This window comes from Triticum dicoccoides, chromosome 1B, assembly GCF_002162155.2.
Source record: "Triticum dicoccoides isolate Atlit2015 ecotype Zavitan chromosome 1B, WEW_v2.0, whole genome shotgun sequence".
Taxonomy (NCBI): domain Eukaryota; kingdom Viridiplantae; phylum Streptophyta; class Magnoliopsida; order Poales; family Poaceae; genus Triticum; species Triticum dicoccoides.
Genome location: NC_041381.1, coordinates 192,222,768 through 192,240,459, shown reverse-complemented (window position 1 = coordinate 192,240,459; position 17,692 = coordinate 192,222,768). Strand labels below are relative to the sequence as shown.

Sequence of the window (17,692 nt, the reverse complement as noted above, 5' to 3'; positions counted from 1 at the left end):
AACAAGAACACATTTAACTTTTCTTTTCTGTTCATAGTCCTACAATCTTGTGGGTAGTGTTGAAGATAATCGCTTAATCAACCTAATCAACCTCTAATCGTTTTCGGGAACGAAGATCTGAATCACCCTCCCGCCTCGAGAGAAATCAGTTTAGTCATTCAGGTTCTGGTATTTCTTTATAGCTTTCTGAGTTTACCTCGGTCTTTTATGTATTTGCTTTCTGTTTGTGCCCCTATCTATTTCTGTTTCTTGTGTGCAAGCGCTCCATTCTGTGTGTGTCCGACTTTGTGTGGCTTGACTCTCTTGTGTGTGTGGCTTGACTGTCTGTGTGTGTCACTGTGTGTTTGACTGTGTGTGAATATTGCATTTGACTGTGATGCGTTACTGTGTGTTTGACTCTGTGTGTGTGATTGTGTGAATATTGTGCATTTGACTGTGATGTGTGACTGTGTGAGTATTGTATTTTGACAATGACTATGTGTGGCTTGACTGTGTGTGTGTGACTTGTATGCTTTGCTGAATGATTGGTTGTTGTGGCTTAACACTGCCTCTGCCGGTCCCAAGCCCGGATGTGAAAATGTGGAGGGAGTTTGTTTCTTGTGTGCAAGTGCTACATTGTGTGTGTGACTGTGTGTGTGATGTGTTCGTATCTATGTCTGTTTCTTTTGTCTTGATTGTGTGCAAGTGCTTGATTGGGTGTGTGCTTGTGTGACAATGCGTGTATTGCATTTGCTTGACGGTGTGGTTTGTATAACTTGTGTTTTATATGTCAGGATTGATTGTTGTTTGTTGAATTTGAACAGATCTAACACTATTCTTTTTTCTAAACTTTTTTGTGATTATGTCTTATGTGGATACCATACTCTTTTTTGTAATATTGTTGTCCGGTCACTGGAATAACGCTTTTCTAAGTATTTAAGGTACAGCCATGTAGATCTAGACATGATGCTGATGGGTTGGGTTTGCATACAATGCAGGTATATTTACGTTCTTTACATTTTGCGACAGTCCCAAAACTTTTATTTAGCCAAATCTTGCTACTTCTGTTTTTAGATGCGCTGTATCCATAACTACCTATTGGCACCTGATATTTGTGCTCAAAAAATGCAGTATGGACCAACAAAATGGTCTCAATGCAAGGTGGACATATAGGCAAGACATGTCAAGAGAGGTACTCTTTTGATTGTTTTATTTTTATGGTTTATGGATTCTATTTTGCATTTCCCCCTTTGTGCAAGACAAATAGGGAATGTTTACTAATCTAGAAACACACTGGTTATGTGAAGAGCTGATTGGTAAATATGAAGCTGATTTTGAATTCATACATACAGAGAGAAGCTTGGACTATTGAGGAGGAACATGCACTGATTAATGCCCATCGGGATGGGAATAGATGGGCAGAAATAGCAAAAGTTCTTCCTAGAACGTACCGTCAAACAACTTGCATCTTATTGGGATAATGTAGCCTAGCCTTGGCCCTCTTTGTTACCAGATTCCTAGCCCCTGCCACTTCCTCATTCTTTCCTGTACATCATAACGTGTACCACACATTTGAACATTGCAGGAATCGGGTACTTCTATTTGTTCTTAGGTTCTTCTCACCTATAGCTAAAGTCAAAGACGATGAAGCCAAGTGGATTATTGGAGTTACAAGATACACAAAATCATCGGTAAGTTTCTATCCTTTCAAATGGCCGGATTATGAGTTTTGATCAGTTTGTCTGACTTGTTTTAAACTGAATCCTTGATTCCTTGATAACTTTGATCATAAACTGATTCCCAAGTATTTTTGACTCATATGATGCTTATTACATCAGAGGTCATCTAAATCTTCTTTTCTAATATGACTGTTGGTGCTGCTCATGAGGTAAGCTACTTTTCTTGCTTTCAAGAATAAATCATTTACATTGTGGTCACTCACATTTTAAGTTGCTCATGCCATTTCAGGCTAGCCACCGGCTTGGAAGCGATGAGAGGCAATCACTGTTGTTAACTTGAAACGTATAATTTTTTAGGTATGAATGGCTTACCTTAGCCAGATTTTCTATAAGAATTTTGCTCATGATACATGCCTTGCTTTCTCTAGTAAGTAGAACAAGAACACATTTAACTTTTCTTTTCTGTTCATAGTCCTACAAACTTGTGGGTAGTGTTGAAGATAATCGCTTAATCAACCTAATCAACCTCTAATCATTTTTAGGAACGAAGATCTGAATCACCCTCCCGCCTCGAGAGAAATCAGTTTAGTCATTCAGGTTCTGGTATTTCTTTATAGCTTTCTGAGTTTATTTCGGTCTTTCATTTATTTGCTTTTTGTTTGTGCCCCTATCTATTTCTGTTTCTTGTGTGCAAGCTCTCCATTCTGTGTGTGTCCGACTTTGTGTGGCTTGACTCTCTTGTGTGTGTGGCTTGACTGTCTGTGTGTGTCACTGTGTGTTTGACTGTGTGTGAATATTGCATTTGACTGTGATGCGTTACTGTGTGTTTGACTCTGTGTGTGTGTTTGTGTGAATATTGTGCATTTGACTGTGATGTGTGACTGTGTGAGTATTGTATTTTGACAATGACTATGTGTGGCTTGACTGTGTGTGTGTGGCTTGTATGCTTTGCTGAATGATTGGTTGTTGTGGCTTAACACTGCCTCTGCCGGTCCCAAGCCCGGATGTGAAAATGTGGAGGGAGTCTGTTTCTTGTGTGCAAGTGCTACATTGTGTGTGTGACTGTGTGTGTGATGTGTTCGTATCTATGTCTGTTTCTTTTGTCTTGATTGTGTGCAAGTGCTTGATTGGGTGTGTGCTTGTGTGACCATGCGTGTATTGCATTTGCTTGACGGTGTGGTTTGTATAACTTGTGTTTTATATGTCAGGATTGATTGCTGTTTGTTGAATTTGAACAGATCTAACACTATTCTTTTTTCTAAACTTTTTTGTGATTATGTCTTATGTGGATACCATACTCTTTTTTGTATTATTGTTGTTCAGTCACTGGAATAACGCTTTTCTAAGTATTTAAGGTACAACCATGTAGATCTAGACATGATGCTGATGGGTTGGGTTTGCATACGATGCATGTATATTTACGTTCTTTACATTTTGCGACAGTCCCAAAACTTTTATTTAGCCAAATTTTGCTACTTCTGTTTTTAGATGCGCTGTATCCATAACTACCTATTGGCACCTGATATTTGTGCTCAAAAAATGCAGTATGGACCAACAAAATGGTCTCATTGCAAGGTGGACATATAGGCAAGACATGTCAAGAGAGGTACTCTTTTGATTGTTTTATTTTTATGGTTTATGGATTGTATTTTGCATTTCACCCTTTGTGCAAGACAAATAGGGAATGTTTACTAATCTAGAAACACATTGGTTATGTGAAGAGCTGATTGGTAAATATGAAGCTGATTTTGAATTCATACATACAGAGAGAAGCTTGGACTATTGAGGAGGAACATGCACTGATTAATGCCCATCAGGTATATGGGAATAGATGGGCAGAAATAGCAAAAGTTCTTCCTAGAAGGTACCGTCAAACAACTTGCATCTTATTGGGATAATATAGCCTAGCCTTGGCCCTTTTTGTTACCACATTCCTAGCCCCTGCTACCTCCTCATTCTTTCCTGCACATCATAACGTGTACCACACATTTGAACATTGCAGGAATCGGGTACTTCTATTTGTTCTTAGGTTCTTCTCACCTATAGCTAAAGTCAAAGAAGACAAAACCAAGTGGATTATTGGAGTTACAAGATACACAAAATCATTGGTAAGTTTCTATCCTTTCAAATGGCCGGATTATGAATTTTGATCAGTTTGTCTGACTTGTTTTAAACTGAATCCTTGATTCCTTGATAACTTTGATCATAAACTGATTCCCAAGTATTTTTGACTCATATGATGCTTATTACATCACATGTCATCTAAATCTTCTTTTCTAATATGACTGTTGGTGCTGCTCATGAGGTAAGCTACTTTTCTTGCTTTCAAGAATAAATCATTTACATCGTGGTCACTCACATTTTAAGTTGCTCATGCCATTTCAGGCTAGCCACCGGCTTGGAAGCGATGAGAGGCAATCACTGTTGTCAACTTGAAACATATAATTTATTAGCTATGAATGGCTTATCTTAGCCATATTTTCTATAAGAATTTTGCTCATGATACATGCCTTGCTTTCTCTAGTAAGTAGAACAAGAACACATTTAACTTTACTTTTTTGTTCATAGTCCTACAAACTTGTGGGTAGTGTTGAAGATAATCGCTTAATCAACCTAATCAACTTCTAATCGTTTTCAGGAACGAAGATCTGAATCACCCTCCCGCCTCGGGAGAAATCAGTTTAGTCATTCAGGTTCTGGTATTTATTTATGGCTTTCGGAGTTTACCTCGGTCTTTCATGTATTTGCTTTCTGTTTGTGCCCCTATCTATTTCTGTTTCTTGTGTGCAAGCACTCCATTCTCTGTGTGTCCGACTTTGTGTGGCTTGACTCTCTTGTGTGTGTGGCTTGACTGTCTGTGTGTGTCACTGTGTGTTTGACTGTGTGTGAATATTGCATTTGACTGTGATGCGTTACTGTGTGTTTGACTCTGTGTGTGTGATTGTGTGAATATTGTGCATCTGACTGTGATGTGTGGCTGTGTGAGTATTGTATTTTGACAATGACTGTGTGTGGCTTGACTGTGTGTGTGTGTTGCTTGTATGCTTTGCTGAATGATTGGTTGTTGTGGCTTAACACTGCCTCTGCCGGTCCCAAGCCCGGATGTGAAAATGTGGAGGGAGTCTGTTTCTTGTGTGCAAGTGCTACATTGTGTGTGTGACTGTATGTGTGATGTGTCCGTATCTATGTCTGTTTCTTTTGTCTTGATTGTGTGCAAGTGCTTGATTGGGTGTGTGCTTGTGTGACCTGCGTGTATTGCATTTGCTTGACGGTGTGGTTTGTATAACTTGTGTTTTATATGTCAGGATTGATTGTTGTTTGTTGAATTTGAACAGATCTAACACTATTCTTTTTTCTAAACTTTTTTGTGATTATGAATGTGGATACCATACTCTTTTGTATTATTGTTGTCCAATCACTGGAATAATGCTTTTCTAAGTATTTAAGGTACAACCATGTAGATCTAGACATGATGCTGATGGGTTGGGTTTGCATACAATGCAGGTATATTTACGTTCTTTACATTTTGCGACAGTCCCAAAACTTTTATTTAGCCAAATTTTGCTACTTCTGTTTTTAGATGCGCTGTATCCATAACTACCTATTGGCACCTGATATTTGTGCTAAAAAAATGCAGTATGGACCAACAAAATGGTCTCATTGCAAGGTGGACATATAGGCAAGACATGTCAAGAGAGGTACTTTTTTGATTGTTTTATTTTTATGGTTTATGGATTGTATTTTATATTTCCCCCTTTGTGCAAGACAAACAGGGAATGTTTACTAATCTAGAAACACACTGGTTATGTGAAGAGCTGATTGGTAAATATGAAGCTGATTTTGAATTCATACATACAGAGAGAAGCTTGGACTATTGAGGAGGAACATGCACTGATTAATGCCCATCGGGTATATGGGAATAGATGGGCAGAAATAGCAAAAGTTCTTCCTAGAACGTACCGTCAAACAACTTGCATCTTATTGGGATAATGTAGCCTAGCCTTGGCCCTCTTTGTTACCAGATTCCTAGCCCCTGCCACTTCCTCATTCTTTCCTGCACATCATAACGTGTACCACACATTTGAACATTGCAGGAATCGGGTACTTCTATTAGTTCTTAGGTTCTTCTCACCTATAGCTAAAGTCAGAGGGAACAAAACCAAGTGGATTATTGGAGTTACAAGATACACAAAATCATCGGTAAGTTTCTATCCTTTCAAATGGCCGGATTATGAGTTTTGATCAGTTTGTCTGACTTGTTTTAAACCGAATCCTTGATTCCTTGATAACTTTGATCATAAACTGATTCCCAACTATTTTTGACTCGTATGATGCTTATTACATCACAGGTCATCTAAATCTTCTTTTCTAATATGATTGTTGGTGCTGCTCATGAGGTAAGCTTCTTTTCTTGCTTTCAAGAATAAATCATTTACATTGTGGTCACTCACATTTTAAGTTGCTCATGCCATTTCAGGCTAGCCACCGGCTTGGAAGTGATGAGAGGCAATCACTGTTGTCAACTTGAAACGTATAATTTTTTAGGTATGAATGGCTTACCTTAGCCAGATTTTCTATAAGAATTTTGCTCATGTTACATGCCTTGCTTTCTCTAGTAAGTAGAACAAGAACACATATAACTTTTCTTTTCTGTTCATAGTCCTACAAACGTGTGAGTAGTGTTGAAGATAATCGCTTAATCAACCTAATCAATCTCTAATCATTTTCAGGAACGAAGATCTGAATCACCCTCACGCCTCGAGAGAAATCAGTTTAGTCATTCAGGTTCTGGTATTTCTTTATAGCTTTCTGAGTTTACTTCGGCCTTTCATGTATTTGCTTTCTGTTTGTGCCCCTATCTATTTCTGTTTCTTGTGTGCAAGCGCTCCATTCTGTGTGTGTCTGACTGTGTGGCTTGACTCTCTTGTGTGTGTGGCTTGACTGTCTGTGTGTGTCATTGTGTGTTTGACTGTGTGTGAATATTGCATTTGACTGTGATGCGTTACTGTGTGTTTGACTCTGTGTGTGTGATTGTGTGAATATTGTGCATTTGACTGTGGTGTGTGACTGTGTGAGTATTGTATTTTGACAATGACTGTGTATGGCTTGACTGTGTGTGTGGCTTGTATGCTTTGCTGAATGATTGGTTGTTGTGGCTTAACACTGCCTCTGCCGGTCCCAAGCCCGGATGTGAAAAGGTGGAGGGAGTCTGTTTCTTGTGTGCAAGTGCTACATTGTGTGTGTGACTGTGTGTGTGATGTGTCTGTATCTATGTCTGTTTCTTTTGTCTTGATTGTGTGCAAGTGCTTGATTGGGTGTGTGCTTGTGTGACCATGCGTGTATTGCATTTGCTTGACGGTGTGGTTTGTATAAATTGTGTTATATATGTTAGGATTAATTGTTGTTTGTTGAATTTGAACAGATCTAACACTATTCTTTTTTCTAAACTTTTTTGTGATTATGTCTTATATGGATACCATACTCTTTTTTGTATTATTGTTGTCCAGTCACTGGAATAACGCTTTTCTAAGTATTTAACGTACAGCCATGTAGATCTAGACGTGATGCTGATGGGTTGGGTTTGCATACAATGCAGGTATATTTACGTTCTTTACATTTTGTGACAGTCCCAAAACTTTTATTTAGCCAAATTTTGCTACTTCTTTTTTTAGATGCACTGTATCCATAACTACCATCCATAACTACCTATTGGCACCTGATATTTGTGCTCAAAATGTAGTATGGACCAACAAAATGGTCTCATTGCAAGGTGGACATATAGGCAAGAAATGTCAAGAGAGGTATTTTTTTGATTGTTTTATTTTTATGGTTTATGGATTGTATTTTGCATTTCCCCCTTTGTGCAAGACAAACAGGGAATGTTTACTAATTTAGAAACACACTGGTTATGTGAAGAGCTGATTGGTAAATATGAAGCTGATTTTGAATTCATACATACAGAGAGAAGCTTGGACTATTGAGGAGGAACATGCACTGATTAATGCCCATCAGGTATATGGGAATAGATGGGCAGAAATTGCAAAAGTTCTTCCTAAAAGGTACCGTCAAACAACTTGCATCTTATTGGGATAATGTAGCCTAGCCTTGGCCCTCCTTGTTACCAGATTCCTAGCCCCTGCCACTTCCTCATTCTTTCCTGCACATCATAACGTGTACCACACATTTGAACATTGCAGGAATCGGGTACTTCTATTTGTTCTTAGGTTCTTCTCACCTATAGCTAAAGTCAAAGACGACAAAACCAAGTGGATTATTGGAGTTACAAGATACACAAAATCATCGGTAAGTTTCTATCCTTTCAAATGGCCGGATTATGAATTTTGATCAGTTTGTCTGACTGAATCCTTGATTCCTTGATAACTTTGATCATAAACTGATTCCCAAGTATTTTTGACTCATATGATGCTTATTACATCACAGGTCATCTAAATCTTCTTTTCTAATATGACTGTTGGTGCTGCTCATGAGGTAAGCTACTTTTCTTGCTTTCAAGAATAAATCATTTACATTGTGGTCACTCACATTTTAAGTATCTCATGCCATTTCAGGCTAGCCACCGGCTTGGAAGCGATGAGAGGCAATCACTGTTGTCAACTTGAAACGTATAATTTTTTAGGTATGAATGGCTTACCTTAGCTAGATTTTCTATAAGAATTTTGCTCATGATACATGCCTTGCTTTCTCTAGTAAGTAGAACAAGAACACATTTAACTTTTCTTTTCTGTTCATAGTCCTACAAACTTGTGGGTAGTGTTGAAGATAATCGCTTAATCAACCTAATCAACCTCTAATCATTTTTAGGAACGAAGATCTGAATCACCCTCCCGCCTCGAGAGAAATCAGTTTAGTCATTCAGGTTCTGGTATTTCTTTATAGCTTTCTGAGTTTATTTCGGTCTTTCATGTATTTGCTTTTTGTTTGTGCCCCTATCTATTTCTGTTTCTTGTGTGCAAGCGCTCCATTCTGTGTGTGTCCGACTTTGTGTGGCTTGACTCTCTTGTGTGTGTGGCTTGACTGTCTGTGTGTGTCACTGTGTGTTTGACTGTGTGTGAATATTGCATTTGGCTGTGATGCGTTACTGTGTGTTTGACTCTGTGTGTGTGATTGTGTGAATATTGTGCATTTGACTGTGGTGTGTGACTGTGTGAGTATTGTATTTTGACAATGACTGTGTGTGGCTTGACTGTGTGTGTGGCTTGTATGCTTTGCTGAATGATTGGTTGTTGTGGCTTAACACTGCCTCTGACGGTCCCAAGCCCGGATGTGAAAATGTGGAGGGAGTCTGTTTCTTGTGTGCAAGTGCTACATTGTGTGTGTGATGTGTCCGTATCTATGTCTGTTTCTTTTGTCTTGATTGTGTGCAAGTGCTTGATTGGGTGTGTGCTTGTGTGACCATGCGTGTATTGCATTTGCTTGACGGTGTGGTTTGTATAATTTGTGTTTTATATGTCAGGATTGATTGTTGTTTGTTGAATTTGAACAAATCTAACACTATTCTTTTTTCTAAACTTTTTTGTGATTATGTCCTATGTGGATACCATACTCTTTTTTGTATTATTGTTGTCCAGTCACTGCAATAACGCTTTTCTAAGTATTTAAGGTACAACCATGTAGATCTAGACATGATGCTGATGGGTTGGGTTTGCATACAATGCAGGTATATTTACGTTCTTTACATTTTGCGACAGTCCCAAAACTTTTATTTAGCCAAATTTTGCTATTTCTGTTTTTAGATGCGCTGTATCCATCACTACCTATTGGCACCTGATATTTGTGCTCAAAAAATGCAGTACGGACCAACAGAATGGTCTCATTGCAAGGTGGACATATAGGCAAGACATGTCAAGAGAGGTACTCTTTTGATTGTTTTATTTTTATGGTTTATGGATTGTATTTTGCATTTCCCCCTTTGTGCAAGACAAACAGGGAATGTTTACTAATCTAGAAACACACTGGTTATGTGAAGAGCTGATTGGTAAGTATGAAGCTGATTTTGAATTCATACATACAGAGAGAAGCTTGGACTATTGAGGAGGAACATGCACTGATTAATGCCCATCGGGTATATGGGAATAGATGGGCAGAAATAGCAAAAGTTCTTCCTAGAAGGTACCGTCAAACAACTTGCATCTTATTGGGATAATGTAGCCTAGCCTTGGCCCTCTTTGTTACCAGATTCCTAGCCCCTGCCACCTACTCATTCTTTCCTGCACATCATAACGTGTACCACACATTTGAACATTGCAGGAATCGGGTACTTCTATTTGTTCTTAGGTTCTTCTCACCTATAGGTAAAGTCAAAGAAGACAAAACCAAGTGGATTATTGGAGTTACAAGATACACAAAATCATCGGTAAGTTTCTATCCTTTCAAATGGGCGGATTATGAATTTTGATCAGTTTGTCTGACTTGTTTTGAACTGAATCCTTGATTCCGTGATAACTTTGATCATAAACTGATTCCCAAGTATTTTTGACTCATATGATGCTTATTACTCCCTCCATTCCTTTATATAAGGTGTATTTATTTTTTGATAAAATTCCATAATGTAAGGTGCATTTCTTCTAATTCCTCATAATTCCCTTATTAGACATCTAGAAAAATGGAAAGTATCCCTCTCCTGATTGTCTGTATCTCTCCTTTAGCAAAAGAAGGAAAGTATCTCTCTGTCGATTGCATGCATCTCTTACTTTCCTGGACTAATTGATTTACTTACCACTAATCAACAAATTTGCCAAGGGTATTTCAGTCCTAACATGTCTATAATTTCGTGCCTTGGTCACCGTGCTGAAAATAATACACCTTACATAATCGTATGGAGGGAGTACATCACAGGTCATCTAAATCTTCTTTTCTAATATGACTGCTTGTGCTGCTCATGAGGTAAGCTACTTTTCTTGCTTTCAAGAATAAATCATTCACATCGTGGTCACTCACATTTTAAGGTGCTCATGCCATTTCAGGCTAGCCACCGGCTTGGAAGCGATTTTAGGTATGAATGCTTACCTTAGGCAGATTTTCTATAAGAATTTTGCTCATGATACATGCCTTGCTTTCTCTAGTAAGTAGAACAAGAACACATTTAACTTTTCTTTTCTGTTCATAGTCCTACAAACTTGTGGGTAGTGTTGAAGATAATCGCTTAATCAACCTAATCAACCTCTAATCGTTTTTAGGAACGAAGATCTGAATCACCCTCCCGCCTCGAGAGAAATCAGTTTAGTCATTCAGGTTCTGGTATTTCTTTATAGCTTTCTGAGTTTACCTCGGTCTTTCATGTATTTGCTTTCTGTTTGTGCCCCTATCTATTTCTGTTTCTTGTGTGCAAGCGCTCCATTCTGTGTGTGTCCGACTTTGTGTGGCTTGACTCTCTTGTGTGTGTGGCTTGACTGTCTGTGTGTGTCCGACTTTATGTGGCTTGACTCTCTTGTGTGTGTGGCTTGACTGTCTGTGTGTGTCACTGTGTGTTTGACTGTGTGTGAATATTGCATTTGACTGTGATGCGTTACTGTGTGTTTGACTCTGTGTGTGTGATTGTGTGAATATTGTGCATTTGACTGTGATGTGTGACTGTGTGAGTATTGTATTTTGACAATGACTGTGTATGGCTTGACTGTGTGTGTGGCTTGTATGCTTTGCTGAATGATTGGTTGTTGTGGCTTAACACTGCCTCTGCCGGTCCCAAGCCCGGATGTGAAAATGTGGAGGGAGTCTGTTTCTTGTGTGCAAGTGCTACATTATGTGTGTGACTGTGTGTGTGTTGTGTCTGTATCTATGTCTGTTACTTTTGTCTTGATTGTGTGCAAGTGCTTGATTGGGTGTGTGCTTGTGTGACCATGCGTGTATTGCATTTGCTTGACGGTGTGGTTTGTATAACTTGTGTTTTATATGTCAGGATTGATTGTTGTTTGTTGAATTTGAACAGATCTAACACTATTCTTTTTTCTAAACTTTTTTGTGATTATGTCTTATGTGGATACCATACTCTTTTTTGTAATATTGTTGTCCAATCACTGGAATAACGCTTTTCTAAGTATTTAAGGTACAGCCATGTAGATCTAGACATGATGCTGATGGGTTAGGTTTGCATACAATGCAGGTATATTTACGTTCTTTACATTTTGCGACAGTCCCAAAACTTTTATTTAGCCAAATTTTGCTAATTCTGTTTTTAGATGCGCTGTATCCATAACTACCTATTGGCACCTGATATTTGTGCTCAAAAAATGCAATATGGACCAACAAAATGGTCTCAAGAGAGGTACTCTTTTGATTGTTTTATTTTTATGGTTTATGGATTGTATTTTGCATTTCCCCCTTTGTGCAAGACAAACAGGGAATGTGTACTAATCTAGAAACACACTGGTTATGTGAAGAGCTGATTGGTAAATATTAAGCTGATTTTGAATTCATACATACAGAGAGAAGCTTGGACTATTGAGGAGGAACATGCACTGATTAATGCCTATCGGGTATATGGGAATAGATGGGCAGAAATAGCAAAAGTTCTTTCTAGAAGGTACCGTCAAACAACTTGCATCTTATTGGGATAATGTAGCCTAGCCTTGGCCCTCTTTGTTACCAGATTCCTAGCCCCTGCCACTTCCTCATTCTTTCCTGCACATCATAACTAGTACCACACATATGAACATTGCAGGAATCGGGTACTTCTATTTGTTCTTAGGTTCTTCTCACCTATAGCTAAAGTCAGAGGCAACAAAATCAAGTGGATTATTGGAGTTACAAGATACACAAAATCATCGGTAAGTTTCTATCCTTTCAAATGGCCGGATTATGAGTTTTGATCAGTTTGTCTGACTTGTTTTAAACTGAATCCTTGATTCCTTGATAACTTTGATCATAAACTGATTCCCAAATTTTTTTGACTCGTATGATGCTTATTACATCACAGGTCATCTAAATCTTCTTTTCTAATATGATTGTTGGTGCTGCTCATGAGGTAAGCTTCTTTTCTTGCTTTCAAGAATAAATCATTTACATTGTGGTCACTCACATTTTAAGTTGCTCATGCCATTTCAGGCTAGCCACCGGCTTGGAAGTGATGAGAGGCAATCACTGTTGTCAACTTGAAATGTATAATTTTTTAGGTATGAATGGCTTACCTTAGCCAGATTTTCTATAAGAATTTTGCTCATGTTACATGCCTTGCTTTCTCTAGTAAGTAGAACAAGAACACATATAACTTTTCTTTTCTGTTCATAGTCCTACAAACGTGTGGGTAGTGTTGAAGATAATCGCTTAATCAACCTAATCAATCTCTAATCATTTTCAGGAACGAAGATCTGAATCACCCTCACGCCTCGAGAGAAATCAATCTAGTCATTCAGGTTCTGGTATTTCTTTATAGCTTTCTGAGTTTACTTCGGTCTTTCATGTATTTGCTTTCTGTTTGTGCCCCTATCTATTTCTGTTTCTTGTGTGCAAGCGCTCCATTCTGTGTGTGTCTGACTGTGTGGCTTGACTCTCTTGTGTGTGTGGCTTGACTGTCTGTGTGTGTCACTGTGTGTTTGACTGTGTGTGAATATTGCATTTGACTGTGATGCGTTACTGTGTGTTTGACTGTGTGTGTGTGATTGTGTGAATATTGTGCATTTGACTGTGATGTGTGAATGTGTGAGTATTGTATTTTGACAATGACTGTGTGTGGCTTGACTGTGTGTGTGTGGCTTGTATGCTTTGTTGAATGATTGGTTGTTGTGGCTTAACACTGCCTCTGCCGGTCCCAAGCCCGGATGTGAAAATGTGGAGGGAGTCTGTTTCTTGTGTGCAAGTGCTACATTGTGTGTGTGACTGTGTGTGTGATGTGTCCGTATCTATGTCTGTTTCTTTTGTCTTGATTGTGTGCAAGTGCTTGATTGGGTGTGTGCTTGTGTGACCATGCGTGTATTGCATTTGCTTGACGGTGTGGTTTGTATAAATTGTGTTTTATATGTCAGGATTAATTGTTGTTTGTTGAATTTGAACAGATCTAACACTATTCTTTTTTCTAAACTTTGTTCTGATTATGTCTTATGTGGATACCATACTCTTTTTTGTATTATTGTTGTCCAGTCACTGGAATAACGCTTTTCTAAGTATTTAACGTACAGCCATGTAGATCTAGACGTGATGCTGATGGGTTGGGTTTGCATACAATGCAGGTATATTTACGTTCTTTACATTTTGCGACAGTCCCAAAACTTTTATTTAGCCAAATTTTGCTAATTCTGTTTTTAGATGCGCTGTATCCATAACTACCTATTGGCACCTGATATTTGTGCTCAAAATGTAGTATGGACCAACAAAATGGACTCATTGCAAGGTGGACATATAGGCAAGAAATGTCAAGAGAGGTATTCTTTTGATTGCTTTATTTTTATGGTTTATGGATTGTATTTTGCATTTCCCCCTTTGTGCAAGACAAACAGGGAATGTTTACTAATTTAGAAACACACTAGTTATGTGAAGAGCTGATTGGTAAATATGAAGCTGATTTTGAATTCATACATACAGAGAGAAGCTTGCACTATTGAGGAGGAACATGCACTGATTAATGCCCATCAGGTATATGGGAATAGATGGGCAGAAATAGCAAAAGTTCTTCCTAGAAGGTACCGTCAAACAACTTGCATCTTATTGGGATAATGTAGCCTAGCCTTGGCCCTCCTTGTTACCAGATTCCTAGCCCCTGCCACTTCCTCATTCTTTCCTGCACATCATAACATGTACCACACATTTGAACATTGCAAAAATCGGGTACTTCTATTTGTTCTTCGGTTCTTCTCACCTATAGCTAAAGTCAAAGACGACAAAACCAAGTGGATTATTGGAGTTACAAGATACACAAAATCATCAGTAAGTTTCTATCCTTTCAAATGGCCGGATTATGAATTTTGATCAGTTTGTCTGACTGAATCCTTGATTCCTTGATAACTTTGATCATAAACTGATTCCCAAGTATTTTTGACTCATATGATGCTTATTACATCATAGGTCATCTAAATCTTCTTTTCTAATATGACTGTTGGTGCTGCTCATGAGGTAAGCTACTTTTCTTGCTTTCAAGAATAAATCATTTGCATTGTGGTCACTCACATTTTAAGTTGCTCATGCCATTTCAGGCTAGCCATCGGCTTGGAAGCGATGAGAGGCAATCACTGTTGTCAACTTGAAACATATAATTTTTTAGGTATGAATGGCTTACCTTAGCTAGATTTTCTATAAGAATTTTGCTCATGTTACATGCCTTGCTTTCTCTAGTAAGTAGAACAAGAACACATTTAACTTTTCTTTTCTGTTCATAGTCCTACAAACTTGTGGGTAGTGTTGAAGATAATCGCTTAATCAACCTAATCAACCTCTAATCGTTTTTAGGAACGAAGATCTGAATCACCCTCTCGCCTCGAGAGAAATCAGTTTAGTCATTCAGGTTCTGGTATTTCTTTATAGCTTTCCGAGTTTACTTCGGTCTTTCATGTATTTGCTTTCTGTTTGTGCCACTATCTATTTCTGTTTCTTGTGTGCAAGCGCTCCATTCTGTGTGTGTCCGACTTTGTGTGGCTTGACTCTCTTGTGTATGTGGCTTGACTGTCTGTGTGTGTCACTGTGTGTTTGACTGTGTGTGAATATTGCATTTGACTGTGATGCGTTACTGTGTGTTTGACTGTGTGTGTGTGATTGTGTGAATATTGTGCATTTGACTGTGATGTGTGACTGTGTGAGTATTGTATTTTGACAATGACTGTGTGTGGCTTGACTGTTTGTGTGGCTTGTATGCTTTGCTGAATGATTGGTTGTTGTGGCTTAACACTGCCTCTACCGGTCCCAAGCCCGATGTGAAAATGTGGAGGGAGTCTGTTTCTTGTGTGCAAGTGCTACATTGTGTGTGTGATGTGTCCGTATCTATGTCTGTTTCTTTTGTGTTGATTGTGTGCAAGTGCTTGATTGGGTGTGTGCTTGTGTGACCATGTGTGTATTGCATTTGCTTGACGGTGTGGCCTGTATGCTTTGCTGAATGATTGGTGTTGTATAACTTGTGTTTTTGTATTGTTGTGGTTTAACACTGCCTTTGCCTGTCTCAAGCCCGGATGCAAAAATGTGGAGGGAGCCGCAGTTACCTCCTTTGTATTGTTTGCCATAGAATGTGGATAAAAATTACTCTGTCCTAATTGAATAGTGAATCTTCACATAATGTCGAAGCATGTGATTCAGGCTATGAGATGCATCCTTCCTTGCTATGAAAAATCTAGCAAGTGTAATTGTTGTTAGAATTTGTCCCGTCCCTTCTCCTAAGTTAATCTCGCTGGTTTCTTAAATCTTGTTAGCACCGATGTTCTTCTCTGCTAAAATATACACTTAAAAATCAGTCATCCGTTTTTTATTTGGCTTTAGGTTGAATTTTTGTGGCTACCTCATTTGTCTATCACTCGCGAGTGGTGTCGGGTTTATTTGCCGTTGGTCTTTTTATTCAGGTCGCGGGTCGCGCACTCCTTGTTTGGACTCCGACCCATGTAGGGTGTCCTTTTCAGTTGTGTCATTTTCTAGAGGGGGTGAGCTTCTAAGAGTGTGTGTGTGTGTGTGAGGGAGGGGAGGAGCTGACTTCGTCGCACGACCAGGAAGGCACTCTGTAGGCTCGTGCGTAGCTGACTTCAGCATACGACAAGTAAGGCACTGTGTAGGCCCGTGCATCCCCTTTTCCCCTTTTTGATTCAATTCATTTTAGATGAAGAGCAGCCACCTCATTCTGGTCCGAGAGCCAAAATCCGATTCTCCTCGGTGTTCGAGTGCAGCTATGCGGGGTGATGGGGGAGAAATTGGTAGCCATCCAGCCGAACCTAGCGACGATAGCAAAATTGGTAGCGTTGAATATAATCTGTTTGTCTTCGTGTCTTCGTATGTCCACCCCGCTTCCACTCGAGAATAGCATATGAATTATTTGTTTTGAATTTCACATGAGATAACTTTGGTCAATGATGTAAAAATGAGTTATTGCTCTTTGCTCATCGGTCAGCTGACGGGGGCTGTGCTAGCATGTGTTTTATTGGGTCGAAAGTGGTGGTGTTTTTTCTGCCATTTCTGTTAGTTCAGTGTGTCGTGTACGTGCTCTTCATTAGCATCTCATTGTTAGATTGTGGACACAAATGAAGCCTCCTCAGCCGTTTCGATTCTGGGCCGTCGGATTGTCTCCCCGAGCGCGTCCTGGCCGTTGGATCTCCGGGTGGACCGATACTGGCCGTTGGATCATGAGATGGAGAGGTCCTGGCCGTCGGATCAATAGCAAACACTGCTACAATGAATAGTGTCCACCCTTGCTGTGCCACCGCCTGTAAATCTCATGCTCCACCGAGGGCATTATCGTCTTTTCACAGGCTGGCGCATAAAAGGCCGCACGCCCGTGTGTAACCCTATTCTCCTCCTCCCGTCCTCGCCTCCGCCCCCGTCGCCCCCTCGCGCTCACGCCCCTCTCCTTCGTTCCTCCGACGCTGTGTTCCCCTCCTCCCCTCCTCGTCGTTCTTCTCCCGCCACCGAGCTCGTCGCCGCTGCTCTCCCTGCCGAGCTCGCCGCACTCGCGTTGTCCGTACATGGACACATCCGGGCGGATCTGGTCGCTAGGCGGCATGGGGCTGTGGATCCGACGAGCTCACTGCGGCGGCCGGCAGTTTCCTCTGTGAGAGAGAGAGATAGAGAGGAAAGTGAGAGAGTGCCAGGGGAGGAGAAGAAAAGAGTGGAGGGAGAGATGCGGCAAGGCAGCGGTCAGTCCGTCGGCGCCGCACACGGAGGAGACGCGGCGAGGAGGAGCACGAGCCACCGCAGCCATTGGAGCAGTGGGTCGTCGTGCCATCGACGGGAGGAAGCCGGGCGGAGTGTTGCACCCTAGGCGACGCCGACAGGCACCAGTGGATCGATCCGGTGCCAAAAACCGTCCCAGGCCCGCTGCATCTCCTGCTCTGGCGAGGCACTCCTGCAGAGGCCATTCTCTTCCTCACCACGCGTCGCTGGGAGGATCCAGAAGA

General features: G+C 40.1%; 2 protein-coding genes and 4 long non-coding RNA genes across 9 annotated transcripts in view; all 6 read left to right on the top strand.

Moving 5' to 3' along the window:
* LOC119327815 overlaps positions 1 to 17,692 on the top strand; it is a 36,062-nt gene that overhangs the window by 12,043 nt on the left and 6,327 nt on the right. The window lies entirely within an intron of this gene.
* LOC119327789 (transcription factor MYB3R-5-like) lies at positions 78 to 1,989 on the top strand. Of its 2 annotated transcripts, XM_037600885.1 has the most exons (6): positions 78 to 977; positions 1,111 to 1,171; positions 1,332 to 1,426; positions 1,565 to 1,670; positions 1,820 to 1,867; positions 1,948 to 1,989. In XM_037600885.1, the coding sequence occupies exons 1-5, from the start codon at positions 943 to 945 to the stop codon at positions 1,826 to 1,828; spliced, it is 306 nt and encodes a 101-aa protein (XP_037456782.1). In that variant the 5' UTR covers positions 78 to 942; the 3' UTR covers positions 1,829 to 1,867; positions 1,948 to 1,989. The 2 variants fall into 2 exon arrangements, with proteins under 2 accessions (XP_037456782.1, XP_037456775.1); XM_037600878.1 differs by lacking the exons at positions 1,820 to 1,867; positions 1,948 to 1,989 and having other exon boundaries at positions 1,565 to 1,798.
* Positions 3,069 to 3,967, top strand: LOC119327805. The gene is made up of 3 exons (XM_037600893.1): positions 3,069 to 3,264; positions 3,425 to 3,522; positions 3,661 to 3,967. The coding sequence occupies exons 1-3, from the start codon at positions 3,205 to 3,207 to the stop codon at positions 3,806 to 3,808; spliced, it is 306 nt and encodes a 101-aa protein (XP_037456790.1). The 5' UTR covers positions 3,069 to 3,204; the 3' UTR covers positions 3,809 to 3,967.
* LOC119327831 lies at positions 4,705 to 11,671 on the top strand. Its single transcript, XR_005158726.1, has 10 exons — positions 4,705 to 5,162; positions 5,296 to 5,356; positions 5,517 to 5,614; positions 7,856 to 7,961; positions 8,100 to 8,147; positions 8,228 to 8,295; positions 8,481 to 8,535; positions 9,691 to 9,788; positions 9,927 to 10,671; positions 10,856 to 11,671. It is a non-coding gene; the product is annotated as an uncharacterized LOC119327831 (long non-coding RNA).
* LOC119327845 lies at positions 6,451 to 7,718 on the top strand. The gene is made up of 3 exons (XR_005158730.1): positions 6,451 to 7,254; positions 7,399 to 7,459; positions 7,620 to 7,718. It is a non-coding gene; the product is annotated as an uncharacterized LOC119327845 (long non-coding RNA).
* On the top strand, positions 11,964 to 13,384 carry LOC119327838. The gene is made up of 5 exons (XR_005158728.1): positions 11,964 to 12,198; positions 12,337 to 12,442; positions 12,592 to 12,639; positions 12,720 to 12,787; positions 12,973 to 13,384. It is a non-coding gene; the product is annotated as an uncharacterized LOC119327838 (long non-coding RNA).

What these genes read in the sequence shown, in the direction of transcription:
- LOC119327789 (XM_037600878.1), top strand. Translation starts at nt 943, where the DNA reads ATGATGCTGATGGGTTGGGTTTGCATACAATGCAG. An exon ending in TGGGTTTGCATACAATGCAG is followed by an intron (nt 978 to 1,110) that starts GTATATTTACGT and finishes CAAAAAATGCAG; the next exon opens with TATGGACCAACAAAATGGTC. An exon ending in GGCAAGACATGTCAAGAGAG is followed by an intron (nt 1,172 to 1,331) that starts GTACTCTTTTGA and finishes TCATACATACAG; the next exon opens with AGAGAAGCTTGGACTATTGA.
- LOC119327805 (XM_037600893.1), top strand. Translation starts at nt 3,205, where the DNA reads ATGGACCAACAAAATGGTCTCATTGCAAGGTGGACATATAGGCAAGAC. An exon ending in GGCAAGACATGTCAAGAGAG is followed by an intron (nt 3,265 to 3,424) that starts GTACTCTTTTGA and finishes TCATACATACAG; the next exon opens with AGAGAAGCTTGGACTATTGA. An exon ending in GCAAAAGTTCTTCCTAGAAG is followed by an intron (nt 3,523 to 3,660) that starts GTACCGTCAAAC and finishes TGAACATTGCAG; the next exon opens with GAATCGGGTACTTCTATTTG.